Source organism: Quercus suber, unplaced genomic scaffold (assembly GCF_002906115.3).
Source record: "Quercus suber isolate HL8 unplaced genomic scaffold, Cork oak 2.0 scaffold_26, whole genome shotgun sequence".
NCBI classification, from domain to species: Eukaryota; Viridiplantae; Streptophyta; class Magnoliopsida; order Fagales; family Fagaceae; genus Quercus; species Quercus suber.
Window position 1 is genome coordinate 949,229 of NW_027069491.1, and position 19,804 is coordinate 969,032.

The window sequence follows — 19,804 nt, forward strand, 5'->3', positions numbered from 1 at the left end:
TTAGCATAAAAATTACTTAAGGACAGAAACTTGCTTCTCGGTTCGATCCATATCACCGAGCAGGTGGAAACCTTAGCATAAAAATTACTTAAGGACAGAAACCTACTTCTCGGTTCGATTCATATCACCGAGTAGGTGGAAACCTTAAAAACTATTATAAGGACAAAAACCTACTTCTCGGTTCGATCCATATCACCGAGCAGGTGGAAACCTTAGCCTAAAAATTACCTAAGGACAGAAACCTGCTTCTCGGTTCGATCTATATCACTGAGCAGGTGGAAACCTTAGCATAAAAATTACTTAAGGACAGAAACCTGCTTCTCGATTTGATTCATATCACCGAGCAGGTGGAAACCTTAAAAACTATTATAAGGACTCTCGGTTCGATCCATATCACCGAGCAGGTAGAAATCTTAGCATAAAAATTACTTAAGGACAGAAACCTCCTTTTTAATTTAATCCATATCACCGAGCAGGTGGAAACCTTAAAAACTATTATAAAGACAGAAACCTGCTTATCGATTCGATCTATATCACTGAGCATGTGGAAACCTTAGCCTAAAAATTACTTAAGGACAGAAACCTGCTTCTCGGTTCGATCCATATCACTGAGCAGGTGAAAACCTTAGCATAAAAATTACCTAAGGACAGAAACCTGCTTCTCGGTTAGATCCCTATCACCAAGCAAGTAGAAACCTTAAAAACTATTCTAAGGACAGAAACATGTTTCTTCGTTCGATCCCTATCACCGAGCAGGTAGAAACCTTAAAACTTATTCTATGGGCAGAACCTGCTTCTCGGTTAGATCCTTATCACAAAGTAGGTAGAAACCTTAAAACTTATTCTATGCACAAAAATCTTCTTCTCGGTTAGATCCCTATCACCGAGCTAAAAAATTAAAAAAAAAAAAAATACTCTAACAGAAATCTGCTTCTCGGTCCGATCCCTATCACCGAGCAGATAAAAAATTTAAAAAAAAATACTCTAATAGAAATCTGCTTCTCGGTCCGATCCCTATCACCAAGCAGGAAGAAACCTTAAAAAGTATTCCAAGGACAATACAGCCTCATGACATTAAACATTAAATGAAAATGATCAAGGTAAACGATCTGCAAAATAAACTTTAAACAAACAAACCAGTGTCTCGCCACTAAAACTTGGTGGCCATGAAAGTGTTTTGACCAGGAAAGAAATAATTGTTCAACCACCACAACCCGGTGGCCTAGGCAAATTATCTGAGGAAAAAAAGGGGAAGAAAATGCTGAAATAAAGGAAAGCTAAAGAAAACAACGGCAGTCTTGTTCGGCAACTACATTAAGCGGTCGGCTTGGCGTACTTGATCATCGGTCTCGGGCAATTGCTGACCTACTGGGTGCTGCGGGGAATCCTGGCCGAGTTGGTCACCATCATGAGGATTGCTGGTGGCTTCGTTTTCATCCAACTCTACATGTGAGTCAATTTGCTCCACTAGCTCCCTCAGATTGGTCGTCTCTTCTTCATCAACAGGTCGTTGAGAGTTGTGGACGGTAGGAGTGGGACTCGGGAAAAGGATCTGAGCAGGATCTCTCAAAGGGGAGTCTGCGGCGACCCCCAAGACCTGCAAGGCCGTTAGCCATCCCTCCTCAAAGCCAAGCTTTCGGGCGTCCCTGATAACAGGTTCGGCTAAGTTCTCCATGTCAGCAAACCCTTCATTGTACCACTTATTCTTAGATGCTTCCAAGGCCGCCCTTAGGTCGGACAACTCTGAGTCTATGGCAGTGTTCATGCTTTCAGCCTTGGCCAACTTTAGTTCCGTCTCCCCCAGCTGGGTCTACAGTTTTGAATACCTCTTCTCCACGACTGCCTTAGCTTCTTCGGCTGTGGCGGCCTTCTCCTTTGCGTTCGTAGCCACCACGTAGCGTTCACCTCAGATACATCCTTGAGGGCCCTTTCCCACTCAGCATCCTCGGCCAAATCCCTCAACCGACCATCAAGTATGCACGCCAATTGAGTAGCCTGACAAGGTAACAAAGGCAGACATAAAAATTGGATGTTGAATGCACAATGATGAAAGTATGAAAAGAAAAGGAAAGAAAAGCCAGGGAAACAGAATAAACAACGAAAGACTTACCGCGATGGTGTGCCATTGTAGCCTCCTCCCCATAGACTTGTCCATTCCCTCCTTAAAGGCGTGCATGTCCTCGGGCAATAAGAGGCCGCATGCCAGGGCCTGAGCAACACAACCCCCAGCCCCCTTCTCCCACACTCGCAGGCACGCGTCCGAAGGAAGGGGTTTGCCATCCAACTCGAAGGTAGGCTTCCACGCAGATGCAGCTCGGGAGGAGGACACCATGTGCGTCCCTGTCTGAGCTGTGGGCTTATAGATGACGATGCCACTTGATGGCCGAGGAGGAGTCCTCGAGGGCGCATCACCCGGGCCAAGAGGAGTCTGTTCGGTTGTACGTTGTCTTTTCCGTTGTCGACTAGGGGTAGGAGGCGGGGGAGGAGGAGTCTGACTGCGACCCTGTAGTGGTTGCTACAGTGTGGAGGGCCTAGCTCCAGGGATAAAATGGCTGATCGTCATCGTTTTTCAGGTCACCATCTCCTCACTTGAATCGTATTTGGCTTTGGGGGGAAAGGAGGATTGAGCTACTACTTCTTCAGCATCTAGGGCAGGAGCCTCGGGGTTGACAAGAGCTTCCGGTTGGACGGGTACTTCCTGCTGAATCTACTTGTAAGCCCATTCTCAGCGTTCTCGGGACACATGCTCGGCTGACTCGTCCTGCACAGGGTGGCGCTCGTCGGAGCAAATGTACCGAGGACCTTGTTCACAGGCCTCACCTACTGTAAACTTTGGGGGAAGAAAATTTGCGTGCCAGACGTCGATGTAAGATAAAAGAGGACTATCAACTAATAAAGCCTGACTGAAAGCTTGCCAAGTAGTATACACTGGATCAACCTCGAGAATAAGATGAGACGCTTGGAGCTGCCCATCTGAATGAACAAAAATTTCAGACCTAAGCACAAAGTTCAGGTCCCGTACATGCACTAGCCTAACATCCGGGGTGAACACTCTACCGTCTGCAACAGAAGAAATTATGTGGATTAATATCATGATAGGTGAAATCGTTATGACATGGAATGCGTATCTACATGTATCAATAAATATAAAACTAGAGTGAGTTAGTGATTAGTATAGACCCACTTCGCGTCTTGTGAGGGGACATGGGAAGTCACCGGCATACTAGTTGTAGCGCACCTGAACAAACTCCCCGGCAGAATTTCTATTGGAATCAGGTAGGCAGGAGATCAGCCGTACCCTCATATCTCTAGTTTTTAAATAATAGTTGGTTTTGTTGCTACCACACAAACTGTACGTGTGGTTTATGTCGTGATGGTCTAGTTGCAAGTCGAACATCTGATTCAGCCTGCCGACACAACTAACTACCCGATAAAAGTTGGGTGGAAGTTAGTCGGGGCTTAGCCCATAATACCTAAAGGCGTTGAGTAGAATGGGGTCCACAGGAAATCTGATCCCACCCTCCAGAATGGCCATTAGAGGAAAAAAGGTGGTGTTTCCCCTTCAATGGAGAGCGAATTCACTCTCATGACAGTACACCACTTCCACATCATCAGGGATGTCGAAACCTTGTTTAAAAGTGGCTAAAGACGCCTCAGTATTTAGAAGAAAAGCGAATCCCATCCTAAACTCTAAAACTGAAGGAAAAGATTGAAATAGGGGAAAAGGTAGAAAACTTACTTTGGGCTCTAGGAGAGGGAGAAAATTCTGGGCTGAGGAATAAATGCAAGGATGAATGCGTGGCAGAGAAGGAACTTAGAGAGTAGAAAGTAAGCAAAAGGTAAAAGAATGGTTTGAAATGAATTATTTATAGGGACCAAAGGGATACGAAGCAACAGTTAGTTAGTAAAAATGAAGATCAATTAACAATAATGGGGCAGACCTTACGAGTACCAATGCCTATTGATGCCCTCGCTGCCTTGGTTTGCGAACCATCAGGTGATGATAACTGAACTGAACGGCCAAATCCAACGCACCTTTTTAGGAAGCATTAATTAGTTTTTGAAGCACCCCAAACGTCCCCTCGTTGGGATCCTCGAGTAATGAGTGCCTTTTTGGATTCCTTGATTCGTGCCGAGTTCTGGGCACGAATCAAGGGGAGGCTAATGTACGGCGGCCCGTACCCTTGCCCACTTGGGCCCAGGACTCTAATGTAGGGATGCGGCCCACGAATCCAGTTTGTCTAATACCCAAGAGCGAGGCCCAAGCTCGCACAAATTGCGGACATGAGTTTTGCCACCTAACCATTGCTCGGCGATCCTTTACTGAGCAAGGGGGAATAAACGTCCAAGCGTCCCATCTCTTGCATACTCGGCAATCTCTCAGTTAACGCTTTTGCCGAGTATGGAAGTGGGAACCAAGTTCCAAGGTCATCCTTACTGCATTCCACTCCCACCTAACCACCCACTTATAATCGAAGGTATTGGACCTCCTTTTGCACTAACCATGAGAGTAATCATGATCTCTCCACTGACCTTGGGCTATAAATATGAGAAGTTGGAGCAGAAATGGGGGTTGGAAAATTTACAGAAAAAGAGGGAGAGATAGATAAAGAGCAGAGGGAGAAGAAGGTGATGCAGGCAGTTGAGGAGAGAAAAGTAATCTCATTGAGTCTCTGTGCTGAGAACGACCCATAGTAGGAAATCCAAACCTACCATACAAATAAGTTGTGAGCCCAAGTGAGTCCCGGCCCAACGGTCTCGCTTACGCTGCGCAAAATTTATTATTACTGTTCATTAACATAAAAAAAAAACCGTCTTTGATAATATAAATATATAAATATAATGACAAATATATAAATATGCATTCAGCAAAATGCTAATCCAAAATGCACATTATTAATCGAAAAATAGTGTGCCTTTTCTGACTCTTTCAAATCAACACAAGTGTATAAATTATCAAAGCCAGCTCAAGGGCATAATTCGGTGACTCAGTTTTTGGGATAAATTTCTTAATTAATGTTCTGTCCCATGCAAATTAAAGTCTTTCCCTTAACTCTCCACCTTATCTCTTGCCATCCATAGATAAGTATTCTATATGCCATACAAATTATATTAGAAATGATGAGTCGTGCTTAGCTTAATTATGCCAAATGTTAACTGGTTTGCCCAGCGGATGAGAAAAGAATGAAATGAGTTATTTCATGGAGGAAGAGAATAAACTGTTAGCTTAAGCACTAAAACTGATCTTTTTAATTTTTAATTTTATATTTTAATTACAATGTGAGAGAAGAGATTTGAACCTTAAATATTTTTGTTGAAAAAATTATGAGATACTAGCCAGTTAAGCTACAAATTAAGTACTTGGCTTAAAACTGACCCCTAAACCCCTATAAGATAATACTTTTTATTAGGAGACTTATAAATTCGTACCTGATATTACAAAAGTCAATTTGGATGATTATTAAAATTTTCTACCTAACAAATTTTATTATGGTTACTTAAACAAAAACTATCGTTGTCCACGTATGCATATAAAAAAAGAACTCCTCACGTTTCTGGACCTAATTAATAAAGTTTCAAGAGCTGAAGAAAGATGGAAATGTGTCAATGACTAAGCAAGTGCTGTTGAATCATCAATGCTCATCAATGCTTAACAAATTCAATATGAATTACATTATAAATATTAACCGGTGGGCCTAATTAACTATTGATCCAACTTTTATATTATATTATAGAATATTATAGATAAATGCTTGATGTTGGCCACTAATGCCTCCCAATTGTGAGTGTTGGCAACAAGACACCAGTATTTACTGCACTTCTTTAGCCTTCCTCCCCATATATGTGTGTGCGCGCGTGTTGGGGCCCTGGGGGTCAGTTGTTTGTGACAGTGAATAGTGAGCTTAGAACATAGTGAAGTAGTAATTGGTGTCGGAAACGATCTCGTTGAAATCTCCTTTCTTAATTATTGAATTATCCAAAAAAAAAAGTAGTATCTCGTAAGAAGACCGTCACAGACTCACATTGAAGTTGTAAGCGTCATGTTGAAGTTGTTGGAATGATCAAAGAGTAGTATAATGTTATCTTTTGATTATAATAAGTGGCCAGCTCTATAATCTTTTCCATGAATGACACAGCAAATTAATGTCTTTTCGCCCTTTCCCTTTTCTGCTAGTGCATCATTTAATAGATTGCTTTGGCTGAAGCCTCTTACCTAACTTTAGCGGCAACTTAAATAATATAATTGTTCGTATAATTACTTGCCATTTTCAAGCAAACTCAAAAAATTATATTGACAATATAATATAAATATATAACTACAATAAAGCTTGATACAAAAAGAAGAACAGGCCATTGTGCATGGCCCCCATCCATTCTAACTTTTTAATGAATAAGCTGAAGGTGTCTGCAATTAGTGTCACTAATAAGTGTAGAAATTATTAGTATGTCTGCTAAGATGACCTAACAATTTCCCCACTAGAGGGGTTAGACTTTAGAGTTAGAGAGCCTAACACTACCTTCAGGCAGGGGTGGCGCCACTTTAAGGTAAGGGTGGTCCCAGGGCCACCCTGACCTGAAAAAAAAATTATATAAAATAATTTAAATTTTTTTATTTGTCTATCATCTAAAAAAAATTTGAGAACACCTTCAGGTTTTTTTTATGCCAATAAAATTAAATTTTGCTCCATTATTTGTTCTACTTTCAAGCAAAAAGAAAAAGCCCGAAAATTTTTTTTTTGAACTAAAATCTAAAAGAAAAGAAAAAAAAAAAAAAAAGAAGAAGAAGAAAAAGTAACATAGCAAGCCCACCCCAAGGAAATAAAGCCCAACATCAATTCTAAACAAAACTAACCCAAACGGATTCTCAAAAAAATTTTAGTTAAATTTTTATTAACTAAATATCCAACCGGGCCAACCCAAACAGATTCTCAAAAGAGAAAAAAAAAACCCAACCAAAACCCAATACGCGTCCGCCAATTGATCAAAATCATCAAATGGTAAAGCAAAACTGAAATCAGAAATCCTAACCTAAAGGAACAAAACCTCATCAATGACCAAGCTCCAAGCACATCGGCGCCTCTGCCTGGACCACCTCAAACTTGAGCAACAGAGCACATCGGGCCTCAAACTCGAGCAACAGTGACGGTGAGATTGGAGATCGGATCAAAGATTGCTTGGCTTGGCCTCGTCAGCTCGAGTCCTCGCCTTGACATGCTGACGCGGCGCCGCCCCTCAGGCCTCAAGGTATTTTAGTTCTTTTTTTTTCTCTCTTTTTCTCTATCAGTCTATCTCATCTTACATCTTTGGTTTTGCTGTGCTCTGAGAGTGAGAGCAGAGATCTCTCTCTCTCTTTCTCTTTGAACTGAAATGAGATTCTCTCTCTGTTTCTCTATTTCTCTATGTCTAATTGCCTTTACTTTATAACTTTATTTGACATTTTGACTTTATTGGTTTGTGAGTTTGTCGTTTTGTGTATTGTGAATTTTGTGTTGTGAATGTTTTATATGTTTAATATTTTGTGGAATGTTAATTGGCTCTTGTGACTCTTGTCTGTTGAGTAGGGGGTGGATGAGGGCCATGGGGCTGTGGGGTGGGATATTTGAATTAGGGAAGTGTACAGGTAGAGGTAGTAAAGGCATGCAGAGGTAGTAAAGGCTAACTGACCAATAAATTATAAAAGACAAAAAATTAAATTATGTTAGGCACTAGGCAGTGGGTTGAGTCGTGGATAATGCACAGTGGAGTGTATGCTAGACTACTAGCAGTCAGTAAAAAATAATAATGAAGCAACTAAACAACAATAATTAATAATTTAATTAACCAATACATTATTAAAGACAAACAAATTAAATTATGTTAGGCAGTGGGTTGAACTGTGGATAGTGCACAGTGGAGTGTGTGTTAGATTGTTAGTAGTCAGTAAAGAAAAATAATGAAACAACTAAACAACAACAGTTAATAATTTTATTAATATTTCAAATTAACTTATAGTTTATTGTTTATTCTTTTGCTAGAATTATGAACAAATATTTGATAAGAAAACAATGTACCCAATATTCATTTTTTGTGCAAGATTTATTTATTTTTTTATTAGATTGTGTAATTTTTGTTTCTTAAAGAACACCTTGAGAAACATTTCTAGAACCGCCACTGCCTTCAGGTACCAGAAAACAAAATTTGAAACCGTTCATGGAGTTGGGGGACCTAGTACTCTTACGTGAGAAGTGGGTTACTCTTCTTTCCTCTCCTTCAATTCCAAAGGACCATAAATCTAAGTGCTTAACCTTATATTCGGGCATCAGAAAAAGAACTTGGAACCATTTGTAAGGTTGGACCTCTTCGCATATGAGGGTTGGTCAAGCATGTAAAGTGACTAATAAATAATTAAATTCTGCCTTGACTCTTTTCGCTCATAAATCCTGCATTGATAGAATTGAAACAGGGATATATACCTCCTAGGAATGGAAAGTTGTGGATTGAAAATTGAGAGGAATAGTCCAATCCCTTGTCATTTTAAGACTAGAGACCTCAGAATATATGCTGGCATATATAATGCTATCCAATGACATGAAGAAAAGGCGAATTAAAACAAGGTAGAACAATAGTACAGAATCACATTGCGAGTACGATTTCTAGCCGATAGGGTAACGTGGCAATGATGTAGGAGGCTGACTTTTTTTTTTTTTTTTTGCATCACTTTTTTTATTCAATTCGCGGAGAAGAGCAGGTTAAAATCTAAGAATAAAAGCATTGCGTACTCGGTACTCTAGTCTTGGTTGGATTCTCTAATTTGTGAGTTGATATTTGCCTCTATTTCTTTAGCAATGATGGAGACAGAATTTTTAGAGTTTTTATTTTTTATTTATTTATTTATTTTTTATTTTTTTTCTCACAATTGTCAATAGGATATTGTACGGCACTGAGCCTCATGGGCCATTTGGGCCTTAAACCCAAGCTCTGCAGCATGGCCCATGGTCCTAACACCCCTATCAGAAACTGGGCTTAAGGCCCAATAGGGTCATGGACATGGGCCTTATGACATCATGTTCAGCGCATAACCCGTTGGCCAGATTGTTGTAATATATGCTCATTGATTTGTGGCAGGAGGTTGCCCGGCAAATCTCTTTTTTGACGAGTGTGATTGCTTAGAAAGGCCATGTCTCGGATGCCTAGCGACATCTTGAGGAGTGCCATTGCCGAACGTCACACCCCCTTCTAAGGTGGGAACCAATTCCAATGACACCCCCAACTAAACACCCACTTAGCAATGACAACATTGGACCTCCTCTCCCACTAACCACAAGAGTAATCATGATCCTCCAACCAATTTTGGGCTATAAATATGAGAAGCTAGGAAATGGAAAGGGGTTGTTGAAATGCGTTGAAGAAAGTTTAGAATTGAGAACAATAGAGTCATAAGAGTGAGAGGAAAGCAATACAAAGGTTTGAAAGATATCATTGGGTCTCTAGGCTAGAATCACCCAAAGTAGGAAATCCAAAACCCACGTTACAAATATATTGTGAACCCAAGAGTGAGCCAGCCCTTTAAGCTCGTTCTAGGTGTGCACAAATATTATGTTATAATTAGAGTAACATCATTTTTATTAAGATGTAATCATAATAAACTGTGTCAATGTTTATAACTCGATTAGTTAGTAACTCTTTAGTGTTTTTAATGTTTTTAATGAAAATATTCAAAATTCAAATCCTTACACACCAATTTAAAAGGAAGAAATGCCACAATAGGGGGTACTATTGTCATTCTGACAAATCCTGCCCGTGTTTTCTTTTCTCATTATTGGACCGAAAGATAATGTTGCGCATGTTAGGCGGGCCATGGCAGTTGGCATTCACATTTTATCAACATGGCACTTTTTTGTAAGAAAATTATTGATATAAGTTGTGAATTTGCCTAGAAGGAATATAAGGATTTTGTGTACGGGGAATGAATAAAAAACTTTTACTTCATACATAACAATTTTTTAATAAACTTAAAAAAAAAAAAAAATTTCATTAGTGTGGTCGGCTGGTTGTTGTTCCCAACTCACTTAAATTTTATCATACATCATTCTCAAAATTTTTTTATCATACATGATGTGAGATCACCTGCACAATAGTTGAGCTTTATACATCCGTGCCATACTCTCACAATACATAGATTCTACATATATTATATATTATTATATTATGATTGATAGAGATAATGCATATTTTACATACACAAGATACCTTATCCGGTTACGAGCATCTAATAATGCGTTGTTGTGATAAATAGAGGACGCTCCATAATATTTTACGTTTTTCTTGAAAGTCATATTCCTACTAGGTCAATATCAGGTTTATATAAGACACTATATGCATTCAATCAGTGCACCGCGGTGTGATCCCCACTTCTACTCCCAATAGTTCTTGGAATATTAATAATGGGGATTGAAATCTCACAGCTATAAAGAAAAACAACAGTAAATTTATAGCTGAAATCACATCAAATTCATAGCAGCTTGTTGCAGAGAGACGATAAGGATGCTTCTACGTCAACTTGTGATACTTCCAGAAGTTGTTAGGATGCTTGATGCCTTAGGCTTAAAGTCCATAGCCAATCCCATTATTTCATGTAATTCAGCAAAAAAAAAAAAAAAATCCCATTATTTCATGTAGATTATAGATAAATAATAGGGCATGTTGCAGAGAATGAAGAGAAAAAGGAGCCCTGTTGTTAGAGACAGATTAAGTCACTTCACATGTTGTTGCTAACCGCTAAGGTCTGATTAGGATCTAATTCAGCTAATTTTGACACATGGCATGCATTTAGCTATCGGGCTAAATGCCATAAGATAGCAAATACTCTCTGTTTCAGTCTTTGCAAAAAAATGAAAAAATTGAGTGGCTTTAATTTGTAAGTTTTAACTTTCAAGCAACTAATGACCGCACTGTAAAGGCCTAAATCAAAGTAATTTCCAAATGAGACTAGAACAAATCATAAAAGAAATTAAAATATATAATAAAATTACCCTTCAAAGTTCAAACCATAAAAATAAGACACAAATGACAATGTCTTGGGAATAAAATAGAATATGTACGTAGCTTATGTATTTTATTTTATTTTATTTTATAGATGTGATATAATTTAAACCTATGACGTCTTTCTTATGATAATCAATTTTTATTATCAAGTCAGGACATCAATTTATTTTTGTTGCAGGTAAAGTTTAAACCCCATATCTCTTATTTGACGATAAAAGATTTTATTTGTTAAGTTAACTGAAATCCATATATGAAGTTTAAAATTAACGGGTGTTGCTATTGGTAGAAAATATATTACTTCATTTGACTATATGGTGATTATATATATATATATATATATATATATATATATAAAATAATATAAGATGTAATATTTTGATAAAAAAACATATGCATCCTAGAGATGTTGAGATTAAATAAAGATCTTATGACTTGGGTTAAGGTGCTTAAAGATAGTAAACGTGCCAAGACTTAAGAGTTTTATAACTCAATTGACACTTTTGGGTGTTTTTAATATAAATGTATAAGGTTCAAATCTCCACTTCTTTTTTGTTATTATTGAATTTATTTAAAAAGAAAAATGAAAGAAAAAGTGGTTAGAAAATGTAGCCGTTTCAATGGGTCCAGGGAGGATATGGTTGTAAATCCCAAATCCAAATCGCATATATCTTTTATTTCTTATTATTGTTTTATATATATATATATATATATTAAATCTCATATATCCTTTATGAAATTGCAAAGAGCTTCCTCACACTTTTTCATTGGCCAATCGCAATACAGTTGAATTTAATTAGGGTTATAAATAAGTCAGGTTCAGTCGAATATTAAAAATTAAAAATTGATTTTGTGAGGACCATATTTGAATTCTTAGCCCACTACTTGGATGGACTTGAGCCAAAAACAATAAATTTATAGAGAATGAGTTAGAAAACTGGGTTTTAGTTAATCAAACGAACACTAGAATGAGTTTAGATGATAAGAGAATGAAATGAAAAGGGTTTGTATTGAAGAAAAATCGTCCTCGGCAAGATCCAAGGAGGTCTGTTCTTATATATTATTCTCAAATTTGGTTACAAATTTGGTTTCTGAATGCTACAGTGTTTTTCTCTTCAATCTTTCGATCCTTTCTCCCTTTTGCCTCCTTCTTTTATATCATCATTTCTTTTCATTCCCACCTTACACGTGCATGCTAGAGGGTTAGTTTTGATACTTGTCCTATCAGCCCCTCCCCTAAGTCACCATGTAGTAGTTGTAAGGCTGAATTTCACTATTCAGGCATCATCTCTATATTAATGCGGCCAGGGAGTTAGCTGTAGTGCATTTAATGTGGAGGTAACAGCTTTCTCCTTAGATATTTCAGGATCCCTCCAGGTCTTGAGCTTCCATGGTGCTTATCCGTATCAACTAAGTGTTTTTGTGATGTGTCTTCGGGTAGCAGACCATTTCTACGGACCTCGACATTAGTCAGTCGATGTGGCTCTTATTCTCGGCACGACTCCTCGGGTTGTTATGATCTAAGTTGACTTTTCCGTTTGTCAATATGGTCCCTTTTAACTGCATTTACCCATTCTCAGACGCTTTTAGTCCCCGACTTGGGCCTTAGGTCCATCATATGTCCAAATAATGGGATCCGGGGCCCAAGACCCCTACAGGTTTTTTTAATTTTATTTCAAACATGAATTAAGTTTGAGTTCATCATCAAGGTAGATTATATATTCAAGTTTTTTAACTTTCTTGTTGAATAAGCTCAAGTTTCTTCACTAGCTATTTGGTTAATATTTTTTTTCCATATATAGTAAACACTATAACAATTTTGTTTTATCATCTTCACAATTCTATTCTAATAATTAATAACTAAATTATTGTTGAAATTATATTGTTTGATTTGATTAGTTATAATATTTTTTGAACTTTTTAAAATTGGATTTACCAATATTGTATTATTAAAAATATACTATTTACATTATTGCCAATAATAACATGATATTTTAATTTTATGTAAACATTTACAAATTTATACAATCCAATCTCAAGTCTATATTGTTAGAGATATATTAATCTATTAGCATAGACTTAAGTCTAATTCTACTTTGTGTGTAAGTCAAGTCTCATACTTATACTAGAAGTTTATTAGTCTAGGGTTTAGTCTACCATATATACACATGTTATGGTTCGTTGTAATACAGGATTTGTACTACACTCTAATATATTATTAGTGTAGTTTTTTAGGGTTTCCTCCATGGATATAAGTTGTTAAATTGAACCACGTAACCCTTGTGTGTTATTGTATTCTATACTTTATGCTTTCACTTCTGCATCCATACTAGCATATTCAATATGGTTTATCAATGCTAATATTTAACATATATAAATATATTTTTATATATGTATACATATAAATATATAATATTATATGTACTCAAATCGAGCATCATATTCACAATTTTAGTTATGAACACATCATTGCATTTGAATTTGGCTCATTTAATAGTAGAGTTTAAACCTGAGTTTGGAATATCTTAATTGCAAAATAAGTGAACATAAACAAGATTTTTCCTTAGCCTAATCTAAACTCTTTATAAACATATGATATATTATTTATTAGTCACCTCCAGAGATTTCCTCTCTAAAATTAACTATGTGTGAGACAAAGAGACTAAATACATGAAAAAAAAATACTCATATCATATTCATATACTCGTTTCAACTTTCTACGCCCCTTTTTCTAATAAAGAAAAGGAAGGTAAATGATTTGCTAATGTGATAGAAATATGAGGAATACTAAATAAAGTAATCCACAATAAGTAGAGATATGATTATATGAATACTAAACAAACTTCTTTCAAATCTCGAGGAAAACATTTGATGCATTTATCATTTCTTATATTTTTCTTCTAGATATCAAGAGCAAGATTTTAATAATTTACGCGTCTACGACTCTACACCACAATAACAAAATCAATGTGAACAATCTATCTATCAATGACTGTTAAGTCAAAGACGTATGTTTGATTTTATGACTAAGAAATAAAAAAAATAATCACACCAATCCAAAAAAAAATAAAAGGGTAACATCACAGATTGAATTGATGTCTAAATAACTAAAAAGAAAGTTGATAATGTTGTAGCACAAATAGCATCCCACTGGTACGACCATAGCTCCGATTAATCAGATGTTAATTATTCAATTAATTAATTAATTAAATTCATTTCACGTGCAAAGCATGATTAATCAAATGCTAATTATTCAGTTAATTAATTTATTCAATGCTGATGATCATCTACTGTATTTATGCAGAACGGCAGTTGATTGCCCCAAAAGTCAATATAAACTCAAATGTTATTATTTGGATGCCAAAAATAATGTGTAAGGCGGTAATTAGCTAGTTGAATCAACTTCAATGGAGTCAATTCTTAAAAGTTTAGAGCTCTTCACTAAAATTTATTTTAAAGGTTTTAAGTTTGATCTCATCATCAAACTAGCTAGATAATATGTTTAAACATGTTTCTCTCTCTCAATCTCTCTCTCTCTCTCTCTCTCTCTCTCTAACAAACTCAAGCTTATTTATATGCTGCTTACATTAATAACTAAATTTAGTTAAAATTATATAAATTATTTTAATTAAATATAATGATTTTCATTGAAGAACTTATAAAAATTAGATTTCCTACCAAATGAATTTTTTTTTTAATAAATATTATCAATAAATTATAAAATATAAATAATAATTTGATAATTTTATGAATTTATTTACATACATTATCAAAGTATATAGCAAGTCTATATAAGTATATGTCTATACATGAATACATACATACACACACTCGTATATGTTTGTGTATGTATTCACACACACAGGGGATAGTAGCACTAACCCCACTCCGGAACCTTTTTAATTTGCTGCACCGTCAACGTACACCTCTCAAAATGAGGAGCCTTGTTGGGAGATCATGCCAACCGATTTTTCATCCATGTTCTGTGTTGGTATCAATTCTTCTAATGGGGGTTCAGTGAACTCGGCCACTAGATCTGCGAGGACTTGGCCCTTGATGGAGGTATAAGGCATGTACTTGATGTCGAAAGCCCCTAGAACCGCACCCCATTTAGTTATCCTCCCTGTGCAATCAGCACTTCGGAATATGGTTTTAAGCGTAAGCGGGGTGAGGACAACAACTGTATGTGCTTGGAAATAATGGGGCAACTTCCGTGTACCATGCACTACTGTTAGGATTGCTTTCTCCAGTGGTAGATAACGAATCTTGACCTCATGTAGCGACTTACTCACATAATAAACTGGCCGTTATACACCACAATCAACTCGTATCAATACCAAACTTACAGCATAAGTGGTCATAGCAATGTAGGCAAATAGGACTTATTTGGCTCAGGACTAGACATGATTAGTGGCTGAGCCAGATAGTCTTCAAGCTGCTGGAAAGCTAAGGCACATTCTTCAGTCCACTCAAACCCCTTCCATTTGTTAATCAACAAGAAAAAATGTCTGCATCTATCTGCTGATCGAGAGATAAACCGGTTCGAAGCAGTGGCCATTCCGGTCAATTTCTGGACTTCTTTAGGATTCTGAGATGGTTGCAAACTATTAATAGCCTTTATCTGGTCGGGATTGACCTCAATCCCCCTGTGAGTTACCATATAACCTAAGAATTTGCCTGATCCCATGCCAAATGAGTACTTGAAAGCGTTTAGACGCAACTTATATTTCCTAAGAACTTCAAAGATGTTTTCCAGGTCTCCTATATGCTCAGAAACTACCTTACTTTTCACCATCATGTCATCTATATAGATTTCAATATTCTTACCCAACTATGGCTCAAACATCCTCGTCCTCATTCTTTGGTAGGTGGATCCCGCATTTTTCAAATCAAATGGCATCACTTTGTAGTGGTAGTTCCTAATGGGGGTGACAAAAGCAGCATTCTCCTGATCATCCAGAGCTAAAGGTGATGGGGTAGCAAAAATTACATCTATGGTTCGTCCAGAAGAGTCTTCCATGAGCACCAGTTAGCCAAATGGCCAGAACATCTCTAATTCGTCCAGACATCTCGTCCCTGAGTATGGATCGATGGAATAAATCTCAGAGAATCAAATTGAAAGAGTCGTCCATGTGCAAAGCGCATGGACGACCCCAACAGTCGGACAACGAGTCTTCCATGGGCATTGCACATGGACGACCACACAACACTTAGCAAATTCTGGAGCGGTTAATCATCCCGTATTCATCACCATCAATTCCTCCCAAGTATGTAACTTCCAGTAGCGGTTATAATTTCTATAGCCGTTGAGGAAGTTGTGTTCGGATTCCACAAATCTAGGGGAAGTTATTGAGCCAATAACCACCCCAAAGTTCTCTATATAAGGGCCGGTCTGAACCACCCAAAGGTATGAGAGACTGAAATTTTTACTCTGAATACAGTTAGAACTCCATTGGTGAGAAGATACTAACTTAGCCATATGAGGGTATTAGGCCGGTCCACCCTGGTCTCCTTTGACAGCGTGTTCGTTTTTCAAGCCTTTGCTACCACTTTCAACCCATCAAAGTCGAGTTGTTCAGCTTGTTTGATTATGTTCATCATCAGTTGGTGCCGTCTGTTGGAAGAGAAATTATCTGTGAAAACTTTAAGTTTGACAGTCTATTCTTCTCCGACAAAAGGCTGTATGGTTCGGACTAGATCAAGGACCACTAGCCCAAGCCACTAAGAGAGTAGGGATGCTTCTAGCCATCCCAACCGAGATCGCCAATCAGCACCTGACATGCAACCTCCTTCCATCTAACACATACAGTCCATGGCAGCTGCCATTGCGGAGTTAACTCGTCAGAATCAAGAGTTGTCTAGGGAGATAGAGAGGCAGCGTCATGAAGGACATGTAGAAGAACAAGCCCAAAGTCAAGAAGATAGAAGGGAAAATGCTGAGTCCGAGAACCAGCTAAGGGGCACCACTTCGCGAAGGGTGCCACACTTGAAGAAAGAGATGGATCAGATGAGGAAGGTTATGGACAAGATGAAGGAGAACATGAGAAGGACGAATCCCGTAGAGGATTTGGTTCACCGAACAGATTCCCCTTTCACAGCTTCCATTAATGGCCATCCCTTGCCTCCAAAGTTCAAAATGCCTTCCTTGGATTTGTATGATGGTGCGCGTGATCCTTTCGATCATATCGCCACTTTCAAAACTACAATGCATCTCCAGGGGGTTCCGGACGAGATTATGTGCAGAGCCTTCCCTACCACACTTAAGGGGCCAGCGCGAGTGTGGTTCAGCAAAATACCCCCCAGTTCTGTAAGTTCTTTTGAGGAGTTAAGTAAATTATTTGTTAATAATTTCATTGGGGGGCAGAGACACAAACGTTCCTCGTCCAGTTTGCTAACCATAGAGCAAGGAAAGAATGAAAGCCTGCGTTCCTTCATCACGCGCTTCAACAGGGAAGTCCTGACAGTAGACGAGGTGGACGACAAGCTACTATTGGCAGCCTTCGACAATGGGGTTAACTCAGACATATTCATTCACAAGTTGTATGAAAAAGAGCCCCAATCCATGGCTGAACTCGTCCATTCAGCCCAAAACTTTATGAACGCCGAAAATGCAATCATAGCTAAGAAGAGGAAGAGAGCTGAGAGAATGGAAGTCAACCCCACACGTCACCCTGATCAAGGGCCTCGTCCAAAGAAGGGACGGACAGAAGATAAAAAGGATCAAGATAGAGATACTAGGAAGGCAGGCCCATTAGCAAGGAATCAGAATTACACACCCTTAAATGCCCCACTCGATCAGGTGCTCATACAAATCAAGGATGATCCTTCCTTGAAGTGGCCAGAGAAGATGAAAGGAGATCCTAATAAGCGCAACAAGAACAAATATTGTCGCTTCCATAGAGATCATGGGCATGATACGGACGAGTGTTATGACTTGAAGCAGTAGATTGAGAATCTTATTAGACAAGGAAAGTTGAGGCATTTCGTTAGAAGGGATCATAAGGATGAAAAATTGAAAGCGAAGATGGAAGAATCATCACGACCCCCACTCAGAGAAATAAGGGTTATCATTAGTGGGACTTCGACAGGACAATCTTCCAAGGCGAAGAAGACATATCTCAAAGCGGTGCAGAACGTCCAACTCTCTGGACGACCCCCAAGGATGAAAGAAGCAGATGAGCCAACAATCTCTTTTACAGATAAAGAAGCTGAGAGGATTCATCATCCACATGACGATGCGATCGTTATTACCCTACTCATTGCAGGTTATACAACCAGGAGGGTGTTGGTGGATAGTGGAAGCTCGGTTGATATATTGTATTACCCCGCCTTCTAGCAGATGAGGCTTGGACGAGATCAACTTTGCCCAGCGTGCTCACCACTGATAGGATTCAGAGGAATGAAAGTGCAGCCCGTTGGCACCATTACATTACCTGTAGTGGTGGGACCATACCCGCAACAGATAACTAAGGAAGTGAATTTCCTTGTGGTGGATTGTTCATCCTCATACAATGCCATCATTGGAAAACCAACTTTAAATAGTTGGAAGGCAGTAACATCCACCTATCACCTATCAGTTAAATTTCCTACGGAATGTGGGATTGGACAAGCACAAGGAGATCAGTTGGCAGCCAGAGAGTGTTATCTAGCCATGTTGGCTGAGGACGAGCAGATGCACACTATGAGTATAGAAGAAAGAAGAATTGTTGCAGAACCAACTGAAGTATTGGAAGATGTTTTATTACAAGAAAATGATCCTAAGAAATTCACTAGGATCGGAACAGGGATGAAAGAGAAAGTGAAAGAAGACTTGGTCCAGTTTTTGCGAAAGAATACCGATGTTTTTGCGTGGAGTCATGATGACATGCCTGGTATTGATCCGAGGGTAATTACTCATCGGTTGAATGTGTTCCCCTCTTCTAAGCTTGTCCGACAAAAGAAGAAAGTTTTCGCTCCGGAAAGAGACAAAGCTATCAAGGAAGAGGTTCAGAAGTTGACTACAGCGCATTTCATCCGGGAAGTCTATTACTCGGATTGGTTAGCAAATGTAGTGATGGTAAAGAAGGCAAATGGCAAGTGGAGGATGTGTGTAAACTTCACTGACTTAAACAAGGCCTGCCCTAAGGATAGTTATCCTTTACCACGCATTGACCAATTGGTGGATTCCACAGCTGACTATCAGTTGCTGAGCTTCATGGACGCCTTCTCAGGATATAATCAAATAAAGATGGATGAGGTTGACCAAGAGAAGACCTCTTTTATTACTAGTCAAGGTTTGTTTTGTTACAAGGTGATGCCCTTTGGTCTAAAGAATGCAGGGGCAACTTATCAAAGGTTGGTGAATCATATGTTTCGTCCACAGATCGGACGGAATGTGGAGGTATACGTGGATGACATGCTTGTGAAGAGTTTAGACGAGGGAAGCCACTTGGACGATCTTCAGGAAACCTTTGAAACACTTAGGCGATACAAGATGAAACTGAACCTAAGTAAATGTGCATTCGGAGTCTCGTCAGGAATGTTTCTAGGATTCATGGTTTCACAAAAAGGAATTGAGGCAAATCCAGACAAGATCAAATCCATATTAAACATGGAGCCACCGAAGAACATCAAGGAAGTCCAATCCCTCACTAGACGAGTTGCAGCGCTTAACAGGTTTGTTTCGAGAGCCACAGACAAGTGTTTGCCCTTCTTCAGAATTCTCAGGAAGGCATTTGAATGGACGGACGAGTGTGAAAAGGCCTTACAGGACCTGAAGTACTACCTTACTACGCCTCCATTG

At 38.5% G+C, this 19,804-nt stretch overlaps 1 protein-coding gene across 1 annotated transcript; it reads left to right on the forward strand.

The window, feature by feature from the left end:
- Positions 1-16,834: 16,834 nt before the first annotated feature.
- On the forward strand, positions 16,835-17,968 carry LOC112023045 (uncharacterized). Its single transcript, XM_065767817.1, has one exon. The coding sequence runs from the start codon at positions 16,835-16,837 to the stop codon at positions 17,966-17,968; it is 1,134 nt and encodes a 377-aa protein (XP_065623889.1).
- The last annotated feature ends 1,836 nt before the right edge of the window (positions 17,969-19,804 follow it).